Source organism: Molossus molossus, unplaced genomic scaffold (genome assembly GCF_014108415.1).
Source record: "Molossus molossus isolate mMolMol1 unplaced genomic scaffold, mMolMol1.p scaffold_m16_p_3, whole genome shotgun sequence".
Taxonomy (NCBI): Eukaryota; Metazoa; Chordata; class Mammalia; order Chiroptera; family Molossidae; genus Molossus; species Molossus molossus.
Window position 1 is genome coordinate 98,058,707 of NW_023425366.1, and position 14,875 is coordinate 98,073,581.

Genomic DNA, 14,875 nt, shown 5'->3' on the forward strand with positions numbered 1-14,875 from the left:
CCATTGCCCCTCATTGTGGGGCTCAGAGTTGCTGGCCACACGACAGTCCCCCACCCAGAAGAGAATCTGGGCTAACTCAAACACGGTCACTTACACCAGGAGACTCTGGTCTCGCATCACTATTGTTAACAGAAATTACATTTCTAAAGTTTGACAAAACCACTAGAATTTTGGAATACAGCACACAAGAGTATTGTTTTTAAATCATCAGGGAAAGAAAGTCCAGGATGTACCCTAAGCATTTACATACACCCTCCCTCTTATCACACTCTGTGATAATAAATCCTTTTGGTTGGTAATAGAGGCATGTGGGTGGGGACAGAGCAGTAATGTGAGTCCTTTTATCACTGCTCAGCCAAGATGCATGAGTGTCTCACTGATAGGGCAATGTTGGGCAAATAGAGCTGTGCAGTTCTCCCAAATAATCCGCATTTTATGGTAGGTCAAGTTAGGAAGAAGTGTAGTGAAAGAAGCATATTTCCCACCAAAAGTGGTGGTTTAGCCACCGTCTAACCTCTGTGTTTGCTTCGTGCAGCAGAGCCCGCCCAGCCTTCTTCCACATCTGGCAGTGGGAACTCCGACGACGCCATCCGCTCCATCCTGCAGCAAGCCCGCCGAGAAATGGAAGCCCAGCAAGCTGCCCTCGACCCCGCCTTAAAGCAAACTCCACTGTCACAGACTGACATTGCCATCCTGACCCCCAAGTTGATATCCACCTCTCCCATGTCCTCGGTGTCCAGCTACTCTCCTCTAGCCATCTCCTTAAAGAAGCCCCCTTCCGCCTCTGATTCCAGCACCTCTGCTCTGCCTAACCCCCCGGCCCTCAAAAAGGAGTCCCAGGACACGTCTGGACTGGACCTCCAGGGAGCAACCGACTCAGCACAGGGCGTCCTGCGACACGTGAAAAACGAGCTGGGTCGCAGCAGCGGGTGGAAGGACCACTGGTGGAGCACTGTGCAGCCGGAGAGAAAGAGCAACGCTCCTGCCGAGGAAACTAAGGTCGAAGAAGCCGGCAGCGGGAAAGAAAAAGGCAGCAACAGCCAGGCACGGGCTGAGCGCAGCCAGCTCCAGGGACCCTCCTCCTCTGAGTACTGGAAAGAGTGGCCCAGTGCAGAGTCACCTTATTCCCAGAGCTCTGAGCTGAGCCTAACCGGGGCCAGCCGCAGTGAGACGCCCCAGAACAGCCCTCTGCCCTCCTCCCCGATTGTGCCCCTGTCCAAGCCCGCCAAGCCCTCTGTCCCTCCACTGACCCCTGAGCAGTATGAGATCTACATGTACCAGGAGGTAGACACCATCGAGCTCACTCGGCAGGTGAAAGAGAAGCTGGCCAAGAATGGAATTTGTCAAAGAATCTTTGGAGAGAAGGTAAGGGATTCAATTTGGGGGCTTGTGTTTTCCCATCTTTTTTCATTGCTTAGAACTAAGTATCTAGAGGACATTGCCATCACTCGTTGAATTAACCAAAGAGCATAATGGGTTGTCCACTCCCAAACTTCTGGATGGCTGACTGGTGAATGTTCCATTTGCTGCATCCCTGGTAAGGACCAGGTTCTGGGCTAGACCCTCTCACCTACTGGACTCCTTTAGACCACTCAGTCACACTGTGAGGGGTAGAGTGAAGTTACCATTTGACAGCTAAGGAAACCAAGGCTCAGGGACGTTAACTAACTACATGCCCCAAACTGGCAGGTGACTGAATTCAAGTCCTGACTCTGCTGTCAAGTGCTGCCCAGAGACACCTCTGCAGACTGTTTTGGCCATAAAAAGATCTGATTACATAGAGAGACAACCAACGTGCAGAGAACACAGCGCTCCATTCTCCTAAAAGGCAGCCTCCCTGAGGGGCATGTGGCTGGGTTAGCAGTGGCCTCCAAGGGGCCCACCTACCCACGCCTCCCCCCACACTGTCCTGCCTTCAGTTCAGTGTTTGCAGGGTACGGTGCTATGAATCCTTGCAATATCTAATTGTGATCTCTTTGTCCTGATTTTGCAAAAGGTGATGGGGGGAATAGAAATGAAGATGGGAATTTAAAGTCCCTTGAAATTTCTAGTTCAGTGTTGTAAAAATATCATTTGAGAACATTTAAATAGACATTTGTGCTCATGCCTTAAATTTAGCAGACTTAATAGTGTTGAACTTGTTTGGCCCATGAGTGTAGTTTATTCTGGAACTTGAGAAATTTTCAAAAGACTGATCGGATGCAGCCCCTAAATATCCCTGGGCTGCATCTGTGTCCTGTGGGGAGTGTTTGTGCCCATACATATGTATGGCCATATGTGAGCATAAGAAAACTTGGGAATGTATGTGCAACTTGTCGATCGTCTACAGTGAGTTTTACTCTCAGACTGGCTCCCCCATTGCCAGCAGCTCACCTCTGGGCCCTCACCATACAGCAGGATATGATCAAAGACAGGGAATCTTTCTAAATGCCAACTTGGCCCAGCACCAGCAAAGGAGGCTGGCTTCCAACATCCCGCCAGCATCCACTGCTTCTGCCTCTAAAGGGGTCCTTGGCTCCAGCACCTCAGCCTTTCCTGGCGCCACCAGGCAAAGAGCAAGATGGTTTCAATGTTTCCTCTTGGGTTGTCAAGACAACGACCCTGCAGCCTTGGCAGGATCAAGACCCCACCCCTCCCTTCCCAGCCTGCCTCTCCCTGGGAGCTGAAAGCTGTGACTATAACTATGGCTCCTCACGCCAGGGCGTCAGCCCACCGGTGACCTTGAAAAGCTTATTCCCCCACCCCAGGCTGTCCCCATCCTCTAGGCAGTAGTTCTCTGCTCCACCCAGAAGCACTCCCTGCATGTTCTCTGTCTCTGTCTCATTTCCCGTGCGTTTAGTGCATGTCACTAAAATATTTTGCAGCCTCAAGCTCAGCCCTGGGCGCTGATGCACTGTCTTTGTCTGCCACTCCAGGTGCTGGGCCTGTCCCAGGGCAGTGTCAGTGACATGCTGTCCCGGCCAAAGCCGTGGAGCAAGCTGACCCAGAAAGGCCGAGAACCCTTCATCCGGATGCAGCTCTGGCTAAACGGCGAGCTGGGCCAGGGTGTCCTGCCGGTCCAAGGACAGCAGCAGGGGCCAGGTGAGGGCAGCCCTGGGCTGCTGCAGGGAGGGAGAAGGAGCATCTCTGCAGGGAGGCGGACAACCACATGGCACTGGAGACAGAGAACTACCCCCCTTCCTCTACCACCTGTTGCCATGGGACTAACTTCAATTTTTAGGAGAGAGAGAAGATTGTGCCTAGCTAATTTTATAAGCAGCAGAAAATGAGTTACCAATTAAGAAAATGCTATTTATACATAAATATAGGTAAAAGTCAAGTAGCTAAATCAGGGAATCAGGAAAGAAAATCAATCAGCCAAAGGCACAGAAGTGAAAGATATGGGCGACAGCTTCTTCCTGTTCCTCAGTCAGGGTCCTGCCTTTTACCAGCAGCACTTTGCCTGCCTGTGTGGACCCTGCATTCTGGTCTCTCCCATAAGGAGTGAGGAACCCTCCCTAAGGCCTTTGGGACCTTATACTGTCCCCCCTCTGCTGTGCTCAGTGCATTAGGAAGCTTAACACCGCTGGGCTTTTTCACCATTTAATTGCATTTCTTTTTCTTGTTTAGTCCTCCATTCTGTGACGTCACTACAAGATCCTCTGCAGCAGGGCTGTGTAAGCTCAGGTAACTAGCTGGTTCCTGTTTTGTATGAAATATTTCCCTGCCATGTACGTTTTCCTGTCCTCTGGTCTTGAGCGGGGAGACTCCATTCTCTTTCTGGATCAGGGAGCTGAAAACACTGTATGCTGTTGGCAAACTGCTTTCCTCAGAGTTGTAGTTTCTGATGAGGAGCAAGAGGGTCGGCAGCTGAGTACAGAGCACCTGCAGTGTTTTCTTGCTCCTCACTACATTCCTTCATCAGTTTGTCAGCTTCTAGGCGTGAAGCCTTGTGTTCGGGGCTGGGGGGCTGCAGTTCAAGTCAGAGACAGAGTCTGTGCTTGGGGCTTCCATTAACAGGAAGGCACAAGGAATGGGCATGCATCGCTCTCCCAGTGGGGTCATGGTAGGGGGCAGTCGAGTTCCTTTGGAGATACTGGGCCGCCTTCAAGCAAGAGGGAAATGAAGGAGGTGGAGTCTCAGTTCAGTATGTGACTGGATGGAGAGCCAGGGACACAGCAGAGTGGGCCTTAGGCTGGGGATCCAGCCGGGGAGCAGGTGATGAAGGGCCTGCAGTGCGGGCAGAGATAGCATCTGAGAGCTGTGATGTCCTTGTGGTACCTCTGCTGTGGGGCCCCCTAACTGCAGCGCTTGGATGCAGCCAGTCGACTGGCCCACGTGCCCATGCTCTTAGACCCCCTTCCGTGTCCTTCCTGGGCTCCCGCATTGGTAGGGCTTTTTTCACCCAGCTTTCAGGAACAGCCAGCATCATGAGCTGTTCCTCTTTTTTCCTTTCTTTATTTTTCTAAACATCTTGATTACTCTCCATATCCCATTGATTCACTGAAAACACAAACAAAGCTAAGTGAGGAGCTTGAAGCCCGCCAGCCTGCTGGAAGTTTTATGAGGGAAAACATGTGTAGTGAGGGAACAGCTGGGCGGCAGCGGCCGCTACCGCTGCCTGATGCCAAACCCACGCACAGATGCAGCCACAGCACGTCAGTTGCAGTAAAGTTGGGTTTTTTGTGATTGTTATTTCAGGTGTCCCATTCTGATTTTGACCAAAATGGAGGTTGGAAGGCTGTATATTGTCCAAGCTGTAGGTCCATCTGAAGAAGGATCAGGTGGACCTCCTTCTCCCTTCGTTTCTGGGCTGGCCAATTTAATTAGCTAGTACCGGAGAACTTAGGCTGTACTGGCTCACATTCAAAATTCATCTAGGAAATAATGGATATAGTTGTTTGTGCTTGAGTTTTGCGGACGTCTGCATGGGAAATCAGCCTTGCCTCTTGCTCTAACAGAGAGTTGGCCTCCTCTTAAACTCTCGAGAGTTTTCGCTGCCCCATCAGAGTCGGGACTGAACTTGGCAGAATGTGATTAACTTTCCTTAGATTGAAACCCCTCGTACCTAAATAAAACAGGAAATCTCCTGCAGTTCCAAGTCGGTTATGATGAGTGCCAAAACCTTCTCTGTGTCCAAACAAATGGAAGATTGGCTTTTTGCTTTTTATTGCATAGCAGGTGATCGCTACCGCGCCGGCACATTCGTACAACAGTCACATTTCCAACCTAAGAAAAACACAGGGCTCCTAAGAGGAATGTAAATGATGTTTGTAAGATATCAAATTACTTTATAAAATAAAGTGATATAAAACTCTTGGGGAGTCTGCAGATTGGAAGAGGGAGGAACAGGGAGGCAGTGAGCCTCTGGATAAAAGTAAGCACTATAGAACTTTCCAGTGGTTTCTATAAAGAAATGGCAGACAGGCCTCTCCCCAGTTATCTCAGCAAGACAGGGGACGGATTGCAGGTCGCTTATACCCAGCACGCCCATTGTCAGTCAGCACTAGGGAAGCCATCAAATACAAATAATAATTGTGGTGACTGGAGAAATATGGAAAAATATTTCTTATAGTCTAGGAAAATACAGACTTTTAAATATCATCATGGTAGCTAAAAAAATAATAATTTTCTGGATCAAGAAAGTCTAGAAAGTGCTTCAAAATTGGAAGAAAGATTGTCGTACGGTGACAAGATTGTGGCTGGTAGTTTTCCTTCTTTGAAATGTCTTTGCTATCAGTGTTATTCTTTAAGAGTGTTTCTAAAAATTAAAGTAGCTGTCCCTTTCAGTATGTGGAATTTAGATTCAAATAACAGAATTATAATGATGGCAAATCATTCGTATGAAGGACTGTAGCAGACCCAGAATCCTCCTTGACAGCTTAAAAAAACAGTGTCTCTAAGAAAGCATTTCAGCACTGCTACCCAAAAGCAGGGGAGTGAAGCCTCTGGTCCTAGATTTCCCCAGGATTCTGAGTCTGTTCTCACCATGGCTACCTTGGAATCCTTCCAAGAGGCCCCCAGACCCAGAAGGATGCTCTGTCCTTGGTGGTGGCTCCAAGAGGTCTCAACACTGAGGCAGCTCAGCTGCAGGAAGGTAATTCCAGCCCTGGGTTGGTTTGTACCTGAATATTGGTGGGAATCCAGGCTGCCAAACTAGCCTGGAAGTCATTTTAGCCTCCCAGGTGTAGGATTTTGGAAGACTTGCCTTCTGTTCATAGCCCTTCAGTAAGAGCTATAGTTTTGTTACCGAGATGGCGTGAACCTAATGCAGGGCTCTGTGCTTCGTTACCATGGTGATAAGGTGCCCCAGGAGTGGAATGGCCTCACTCATCTAAACAGCAAACTGCTGACACTGGAATCTGTTTTCCTCACGAAAGAATTCTTGTCTGCCTCTTTCTGCCCAACTCTGTTGCCCCTCAGTGACTCCGTTTTCCTTAGTGATTTGTATGTCAACTTGCTGGTCAGTTTTACCATAAGGAGAGAGAAATGAAACTGAAGTTTCAGTTGCATCATTTTTTTCCTCTTGGTGGTTATAACCATTTCTGAATGTTCCTTTGATGATCTGAGCATTGGGGTGATGGCCTCGGACATTAAGGAAAGTTGATGCATTTTCATCTAGTGACCTGTGCTTTTTCTCAAAAGCTGTTGGGGCCTTAAAGAGGAAGGAGCACAAGAGAGTTCTGTGCCAAGCGTATGAGTAACTTTTAAAAACAAATTTTTAAAGGACAGAGCTTCCGATATGTTACCTGTTCATATATTTCCTGGTAGTCCAGTTTTCTATAAACATTTTTGTGTTGTTTTTTTTTTTCAAATTCTCGATGTCCAGTGTCGTGGGAAGGGCAGTGATGGTTATTTACAGGGTCTCTCTGATCTAATATGGCAAACTTATTTGAAGGTAGAAGTGCAGCTAGTCTTCTGGGGATTGGTTCTCTAAATCTCCCTTTTGCTTGTCTTCCATCCCAGGTATCATCCATCAGCTTCCCAAGCACTGCTTAGTAATAGCAATGCCCAGGGGAAGCGAAGGAAGCATTTATATAGAAGAGGGAGGGGCCTAGCAGGGCTGTGTTCTCTGAGTGTGGCCTGCAGTTACTGCTTACCAGTTAGCAGTGTTTTTAAAGGAAAGAAAGCCTTGAGCTATAATAGGGATGTGTGTGTGTGTGTGTGTGTGTGTGTGTGTGTGTACGTGGATAGATAGGATTTAGTAAACCATTGGGTTTTTTTCTTTTTTATTCCTTAAAGCTCATTTCATATTCACAGTTCCTTGGTGTGATTAATCGTTTTGCCCCTAGGGAAAAAGAAGACAAGAGACAACTCTAAAGGGAGGGTAGGGAAGAAACAGATTTTTCCTGGCTGCCACCTTAGTCATTACATACAGAAATCTGATAGAGAAGAGTGGCCCAGTGCACTCAGCTTTGTGACTTTTTAATATGGGAGTATTTCAGTACTGTAGCTAACAAGCATCTACCCAGCTTCAGATGGATTATTGCAAGCTGTACAAGCAAAAGGATGGCCCATTCTCCTTAGATTAATCACAAAATATCCGGCTTTTTTCCCAGCATGTCAGTCAGGAACAGCGGGTTCCAAGTTTCTTTGCCCATGGAGAATTCTGTGGCTCCGTGTTGTTATTGTCAATCAGCAGAATATCAGTTGCCTCTTGAGAAGACAGCTGCTGCAGTCTGTCTCTAACGTGGGTGGTCCCATGTGTGCCCCCTCCCTGACATGATGACCACGGGGCTGTGTGCTGTACACAGCCTTCCACAGTCAGGAGATTTAGTGGCCACTACCCCTTGTTAGAGACAGGCTAGTGTTCTTTTAATATGTACCATGTCTTGCTTTGTGCCCAGGAGATGACCAGGAAAATATGCCCAGGATTTTAGTGCCTTGAACTCAGCAGAAGGCTTTGATGCAGCTTCCTTGAATAAGCAATCAGTTCCTCGGTTTTAATAACTGAATCAGGGTGGGGCATTTGGATGTGCTAATAGGAAAGGGGGGCTAGCTCCTCCTCCCCCCGCCAAAAAAATTCCATGGCACTGTCCAAAGCAGGCAGAACCCCATTCCGTGCCTTAGACTAGATTTGATTTGATTTCTTTCTCTTCTCTTTTATCAAAATAAATCAATGAAAGTAACTGGTGGTCTTCTCCAAAATGAATTATTCTAACCCTTGCTTATTTTGAATAACTGAAAAGGTTTGACTATAAGTGACTTATACATAGCCATAGACAACAAAACAAAAACAGAACAGAATTCGAGAAAGTGTGAAGTGTGTGTGAACTAGAAAGTGCCCCTCCCTATACAGGTGGCCCCTGCTCATCATGTGGTCAGGGGTTCAGCCTTCTGCACCTACTAAATATGGTGGCCAGGAGAACTAAGTGCCCCATTCATTTCTTTCTTTCTTGGTTGTAACCTGCATTAGGATTTTTTTTTTTTTTTAAATCAAGAGTGCCATAAGGAATTTTCTACTCTGAAGTCAGAAAGGACAGGTTTCTGGATCCAGACACAACCTACCTTCCTATTGTCTGTCATCTGGTATGCGTAGCTGCAGGTGTATGGGTAGGCCCCTACGTGCTAAGGGAGCCCTACAGAGGGGGTGGGCCACGAAGGGTAAAGGAGTCAGGGAGGAGAACATTCTAGGTGGAGAGCTCTGCAGATGCAAAAATTCATCAACAAGGGAACTTTTGAAAAAGTTGAAGACATTATAAGCCCCTAATTCAGAGACCTTTTGTTATTCTTTTAAAGTGACAGTAGGAAAGAGGATTGTGGATGAATTTTGTCTTTTCTTTATGAAGAATACTGTTTCTATTGCTGTCTTAAGGCTTGTATAATGAGAAGAATAGTCTACACGGTGGGATAGAAGGGAAGGCCCTTGCTCTTTCAAGGTAACCTCTGACCTGGCCCTGTGGTGGAATTGGCTCACTCCAAAGCATTCCATTCCCCTTTGGGCAGCTCCTTCTTGAGAGGTGAGCTTTGGCCAGTAACTGGTGACACGGCCCCTCGGGGTTCTCACCAGTCCTATTCTGAAGAGAAGAAAATACAGAAACTAGAGAGTGAAGAGGGGGTTTGGAGTTTAAAGGTGAAACCTCTTGCCTAAGAACTTAGCAGGTGGACCACCAGTAGCCAGATTTGTGTCCAGGGAAAGAGTTTCCTCTACTTGATCATGGTGGGGGCAGGCAAGGGTCTCAAGACTCCACAAGCAGCAGCATGACTGCCTGGCACACTGAGATGGTGCCAACAGCTGCTGAATATGCCCCAGGCAAGCCGGGCAGTTCAAGGAGAAATCACCTAGGGCCTGTGAGGCTCAGAAAACCTTCGTAGAGAAATAAAGATGCCACATGGGGAAAGACACATATTAGTCAGTGGGCTATGATGGCCCAAAGCCCAGAGGGTGGGTTCTTCAGCCCCATGTGGAGAAAGACCTTGTTCAAATGGAGGGAGGGATGAGGAGTCTGTGAGTCAGGAAGAGTGGGTCCCCAGAGCCAGCCAGGGAGGCCAGGGACCCCGAGGCAGGGGGTAGGGCACATCGCCCCAGAGTCTAGGAGGGTCCTTTCTCACCTTGGGTGCAGTGTGGTATCTTGCTCTACCACCAGTGAGGCGTCTCCCCTGGCCTGCCAAGATGGTCAAGAAACTATACTTTGCATATTTATTTCTAACCAGTGCCTTTTAAACAATTTGGCCTTATGTTGGCTAAGCTAAGGTAAAAAGGGATTTGGTTGTGCTACAGCTAACCCTTTGAGAGAGACGAGAGGCAGGCTGTGTGGTTGGGCGGTCCCTACCCAACCTGCAAGATGCAGGAGAGGAGGATATGCTCCTCACAGTGCCTTTGAAAGGTGATTGGACAGGATGACCCCCCTGTATTCCCTGTGTGCTGATGCTGCTTTGTCAGCTCTCCCAGCCATTCCTAGCATTTGTAGGATTCACGGTGGGGACTGGTCACGTGATCCTGAAACAGCTGCCCTACAATATTAACACAGGAGGGCAGAGGGAGTGTGAAGGCCCTTTCACACCTGTAACACGGGTAGAATAAGCTGAGCCTACCCCAATCCAGCCTGTCCTCACCTAGAGCACACTGTACCTGCAGACCCCACACAGGCATCTCCAGGCAGCCAGCTCCTGAGCAAGATGGCTACTCAGTGTTTCATCTCGTCATCACAGCCCCTGGGAAAGGCTGCTCTAACATAAGTCAGCCCCCAGAGTTCTCTACTCCAAGACTGGGATTTGTCACTGTTTCTCTCCAAAAAAAAAGAGGAAAGAGTTAGAGTACAATTCACTTGACGGTTTTTTTCCTATTATTTGTGAAGGGTTTTCTGAATATGTAAAGTACACCATGTTTACAAAATGCAAGATTTAAAAGGTCTTACACCTTTTTAAAAAATAAGTCACCCTCCCTCATCCCCCAGCCTCAGTCACCCTCCCCAGAAGTGATCCTGTTCCCCGTTTCCTGCAGACAGCCCGTGCACGTAGGCATTTTTCCACGCAGAAGGGTGCCCGCAGGGCTCAGGCTCTGCTTTTCTCACCTAGCAGTACATAGCGGAGATTCTGCTAGGCCAGCACGTAAGGAAGTTCTTCCTCTTCGTACAGCTGTAGGGAATTCCCATATCTGGATATACCATATTTTACATAACCAATTACTAGTGAGAGGTACTTAGATGTAAAGTGTCTTGCAGTAGCCAGCACACATGAGCAGCAGCATGACACAGCGGGCTCAGAGCAAGCCGCCGAGGGCTCATCCTGCCTCTGCCACTGATGACTGTGTGGCCTTAGGCAAGTGACTTGACCTCTTTGGGTCTCAGCTGCTTCTGTAAAATAGGAAAAAGTACCTATGTTGAAGACTGTCGGGAGGTTTAAATGAGTTTGTGTCTAGAAGCCTCCAGAACAGCAGCTGCCGCTGCAACCACTACCATTTTGTGTGCACAGAGAACTGGGGAATATATCTGCGCACATGAAATGTCAGGCCTCTGACTTTGAAACAAAAAAGAAGTCCAGCCACTCATTCCTTGGATGCAGGTTATCAAGACCAAACATTGCTGGGTAGCGGCCAGCACCCAGGGTCCACTGAAGGACGACTGATGTGCCGCTATTTGATTCTTGGCTTCTCTGAAGTGCCATTTATCTTTGGACGTTGTTCCTCCATCTGCCATCCCTTAAAGTTGGCCCAAAATCTTGAGCTTTAAAAGTAAGACTGCACACCCTGGCTGGTTTTGCTCAGTGGTTATATAGCATCAGCCCACAGACCAAAGGGTCTCGGGTTCATTTACTGGTCAAGGGCATATACCTGGGTCGCAGGTTCAATCCCAGGCCCCAGACCAGGTCATAGAGGAGGCAACCAATCAATGTGTCTCTCTCACATCGATGTCTCTCTCTCCCTCTCTCTTTCCCTCTCTCTTTCCCTCTCCCTCTCCCTCCCTCCCTCCTCCCTTCTACTCTATCTAAAAATCAATGGAAAAATATCCTTGGATGAGGATTAACCAAAAAAATTAATTAATTAAAAAAATAAGGATGTGAGGGTGATCTAGCTGTGACATCTATCACCCCATTGATCCCAGGGTTGGTTGGGCTGATCTGGCCGACTAGGTGGATGTCTCCCTCCTCCCTCACCGATTCATGTGCATCCCTCCCAAAGCTGCATGCTCAGTCAAAGAGGACAACCTTCCCCCAGAGGAGAGGACCAGTCTTCAGTCAAGGGTATACGAGTAGCTGTGCTCCCCTGCTAGAACCTCCAAACAAGCTCTCAAGGTCCTTCTGTAGGAAAACGTAGGGTAGTCAAGCTTCCAAGACTCCAGACACGTCCAAATGAGGTGCTGCACGTGGCAGTCTGCCTTTCTTAAACAAGTAAATAAGCATCAATGGAAAAATATCCTCAGATGAGGATTTACAAAAACAAAAAAAGAGTAAGACCGCAGGCCGCCACTCAGGCCATTTGGGCAGAACCAGGCCTTCTTGTCTGGATGCAGGGATGACTCTCAGCATGGGTGAGTGGCAGCACCTTCTCGATCAAGTTCTCTCCGTTGCTTTGCCTGGACCTTCCGTGCTGGCACACCCTAACTGCCCTTTTGGAGGAGGTCCCAGCAGTCCCTGATCACAGGCCTCTAGACACGTCTCCTTTCTCTACCTTGTAGACTTTCTTTGGAAAGCCGAATTTACAGTACATTGGGCATTTAGTACAAGAGGGAAAAACAGGTCATAGGAGCAAATGAGGACTTTGGTTTTCAATGATTTGGTTCTAGGGAAGGATGAAGAAGCTTAAATGCTTAGCTCGGCTGGTGTGGCTCAATGGATTGAGCATCATCCCATGGACTGAGAGGTCCCAGTTCAATTCCTGCTCAGGGCACATGCCTGGGTTTCGGGCTTGATTCCCAGTAGGGGGCATGCAGGAGGCAGCCAATCAATGTTTCTCTCTCACATCAATGTTTCTATCTCTCCCTTCTTCTCTCTCTAAAAAATCAATAAAAACATTAAAGCCCTGGCCAGTTTTGCCCAGTGGTTAGCGCGTCGGCCCACAGACCAAAGAGTCACAGGTTCAATTCCGATCAAGGAGAAATATCCTCAAGGTGAGGATTTTTAAAAAATAAGTTTAAATACCTAAAAGTCCTCAGGTCATTTTTAAAAGGTGGTTGGAATAAAATAAGGAAACTGGCATATTTGCATCATTTCTGTGCCCCACAAGTGCTAATACCTTTAATCCTTACTCAGTGAGTGGACATGATTTCCCCCATCTTCAGTATTGAGAAAACCAAGGCTCAAGGACAAGGGGCATTTGCCCGCAGTCAAGGAGGAGGTGGAAGAAGCACGTGTGAGCCTGAGACCAGCAGCCTCGCTGCCACGAAGATGCCACAGGCAGGTTGTCACTCAGCCCTGTGGACTTGATCCCCTCACAATGAGTGACTGGTTGGTCCTTGGAACTACACTCAGAGAGAAGTCAAGGCCGTGTTGCAAAACAAGAAACAAAATTGGGTTTAAATTATAAGTGCACAAATATCAAAAGTCAAATCTATGACAAAACCAATGAATAGAAAATCAGATACCTCGGTAACCCTGGATGCATCCTGGTATTTCTTCTGGGGAGCCTAGGCAGAGGGAAGAGAACCCAGCAACAAGCTAGTGGCAGAGTCAGATTATCAGGTTTCCCAACAGAAAGGTTTAATTCACGTAACCTGTGAGGCAGATCCATGCTGCTTTGAAACCCCTTCCCATCTAAATCCAAGGAAAACACACAGTGCACTGAGGTCCTTCCTCTGCTAAAGGATGACCCTGCCCTTTAGCTGTCATGTCCTCTCCTTGCCTGTGGCCCTAAGCCAACCCAAGATCCCAGCCTCAACCCCATACAGACTGGCCCTTGGACCACACTTCGATTCCCCACAAGGAGTGATGGGGGCCCTGGATAGATGGGAGCAGTCAGGAGGCTCCCTCGCCAACTTCATCTTGATTTTGTTTCGTTCTTCCCTTTGGAACGGGATTCCTAAATAGAGCCGGAGTCTGAATTGGCAGATGTTGCGTTTGTCCTTTACCAGAGGACCAAAATTAGTCTGTCATTTGGCACCTAAATAAAGCAGCCAAACTGCCTTTGTACCAACTTCACAATAAGGAGAGACTGAAGGTGTAGTGTTTCATTCGATACGAGAACTTTCTCAGAAGCCGGAGAAGCACCTCCAAAACCAATGGGCTGAGGAGAGAGGCCACTCAGAGTCCAGAGGGACACGTCTTCCTCTGGCTAGACCCTCACTTTTGTTCCACATGATTTAAATACCTCAGAAATAGCACTCAGAGAACAGCAGTGGTTCCTCTGATTTGGGGAGGAAAAGAACACTCTGTCCAGAGTGCCTGGAGCTGGGTTAGCAGAGGGGCTCCCCAGGGGCAGCAGAAAGATGTTATAATCAATTACCACATCATAACACTGATGTATGATAATTACTGAGTGTTTCTCCCGAGATAGTGCAGCATTTGGCTGGGATGCAGTTCTTTCATGGTCCACTGCCTGATTAATATGCAAATAATAGGCTGATTGCATGATGAATGCAGAAAATGAGTTCGCTGATAACATGAGCACTGAAGCGGGAAGATGATAAATTACTTTTACTGACTGTCCTACATTAAGTACCCTTTCTCAACAATTTCATCACAAATTAAGTAAAGCAGTATGGAGAGATTGGGAGGATGTGTAAAGTAATGTACCTTAATCGCTTTTCTAATACCATCGCAGATGACAGAACGTCACTTGGTTCTGCTCTGCACAACCTGGGCCCATGTGGGGCCAGATCAGTTCACTTACCTGCCTATTGTTGGGAAGCAGCCCACCACACCAGTGTGTTCAATGGCTGTAGTCAGCCATGGATTCTCTAAGGAACATTCCATCACAGCCCAGGCATCATCATCCACATGCCAGGCTGCCTGGCAGTGTTACTGAGGGGACAGGCTGCTCACGGGGCCAGCGCCGGAGCCTCTGCACAGATGGACACTTCGAAGCCTGCCATTGCTGTGTGTTTGAGAGTTTCTGAATGGCAGGCCTGGCAGGCTCAGAAAGAAAACCACTTCTTAGCTCCTCCGAATCTTAGAAACCTGGGAAAATTAATTCTGCTACTAGAATGGCGGTACTAACTGCCTGCCAGAGAATGTAACTATTGGTGAAGGATGGGCAGGTTTGCCCAAAGCCAGAAAGGAACTCTAAAGAAAAAGAGGGGACACATGTACACGGACTCGCGCATGCGCACACACACTCATGTAGTGATTAATCTTTGATTACAGCAAAGCAATTTAACTAGAGGATTTGTTTTTTCCCATCTCAGTAATATATATTTAGACTGTTTGTATGACGTACATTTTCTCTTAGTGCACAGGGACGACTTGATAAGTGTTCATACACACAGCTGGTTCGGTAATAAGGTTATTGAAAGTAATTTGA

At 47.8% G+C, this 14,875-nt stretch overlaps 1 protein-coding gene across 6 annotated transcripts in view; it reads left to right on the forward strand.

The window, feature by feature from the left end:
- The window catches only part of CUX1 (cut like homeobox 1), a 363,160-nt gene that overhangs the window by 293,403 nt on the left and 54,882 nt on the right, over window positions 1–14,875 (forward strand). For 3 of the 6 annotated variants that reach the window (XM_036278816.1, XM_036278814.1, XM_036278815.1), the window contains exons 18-20: window positions 536–1,365; window positions 2,916–3,081; window positions 3,610–3,666. The exons of the other annotated variants lie outside the window; for them this stretch is intronic. In XM_036278816.1, coding sequence (XP_036134709.1) covers window positions 536–1,365; window positions 2,916–3,081; window positions 3,610–3,666 — 1,053 coding nt within the window. The remainder of the gene's footprint in view (window positions 1–535; window positions 1,366–2,915; window positions 3,082–3,609; window positions 3,667–14,875) is intronic. 6 annotated transcript variants of the gene reach the window in all.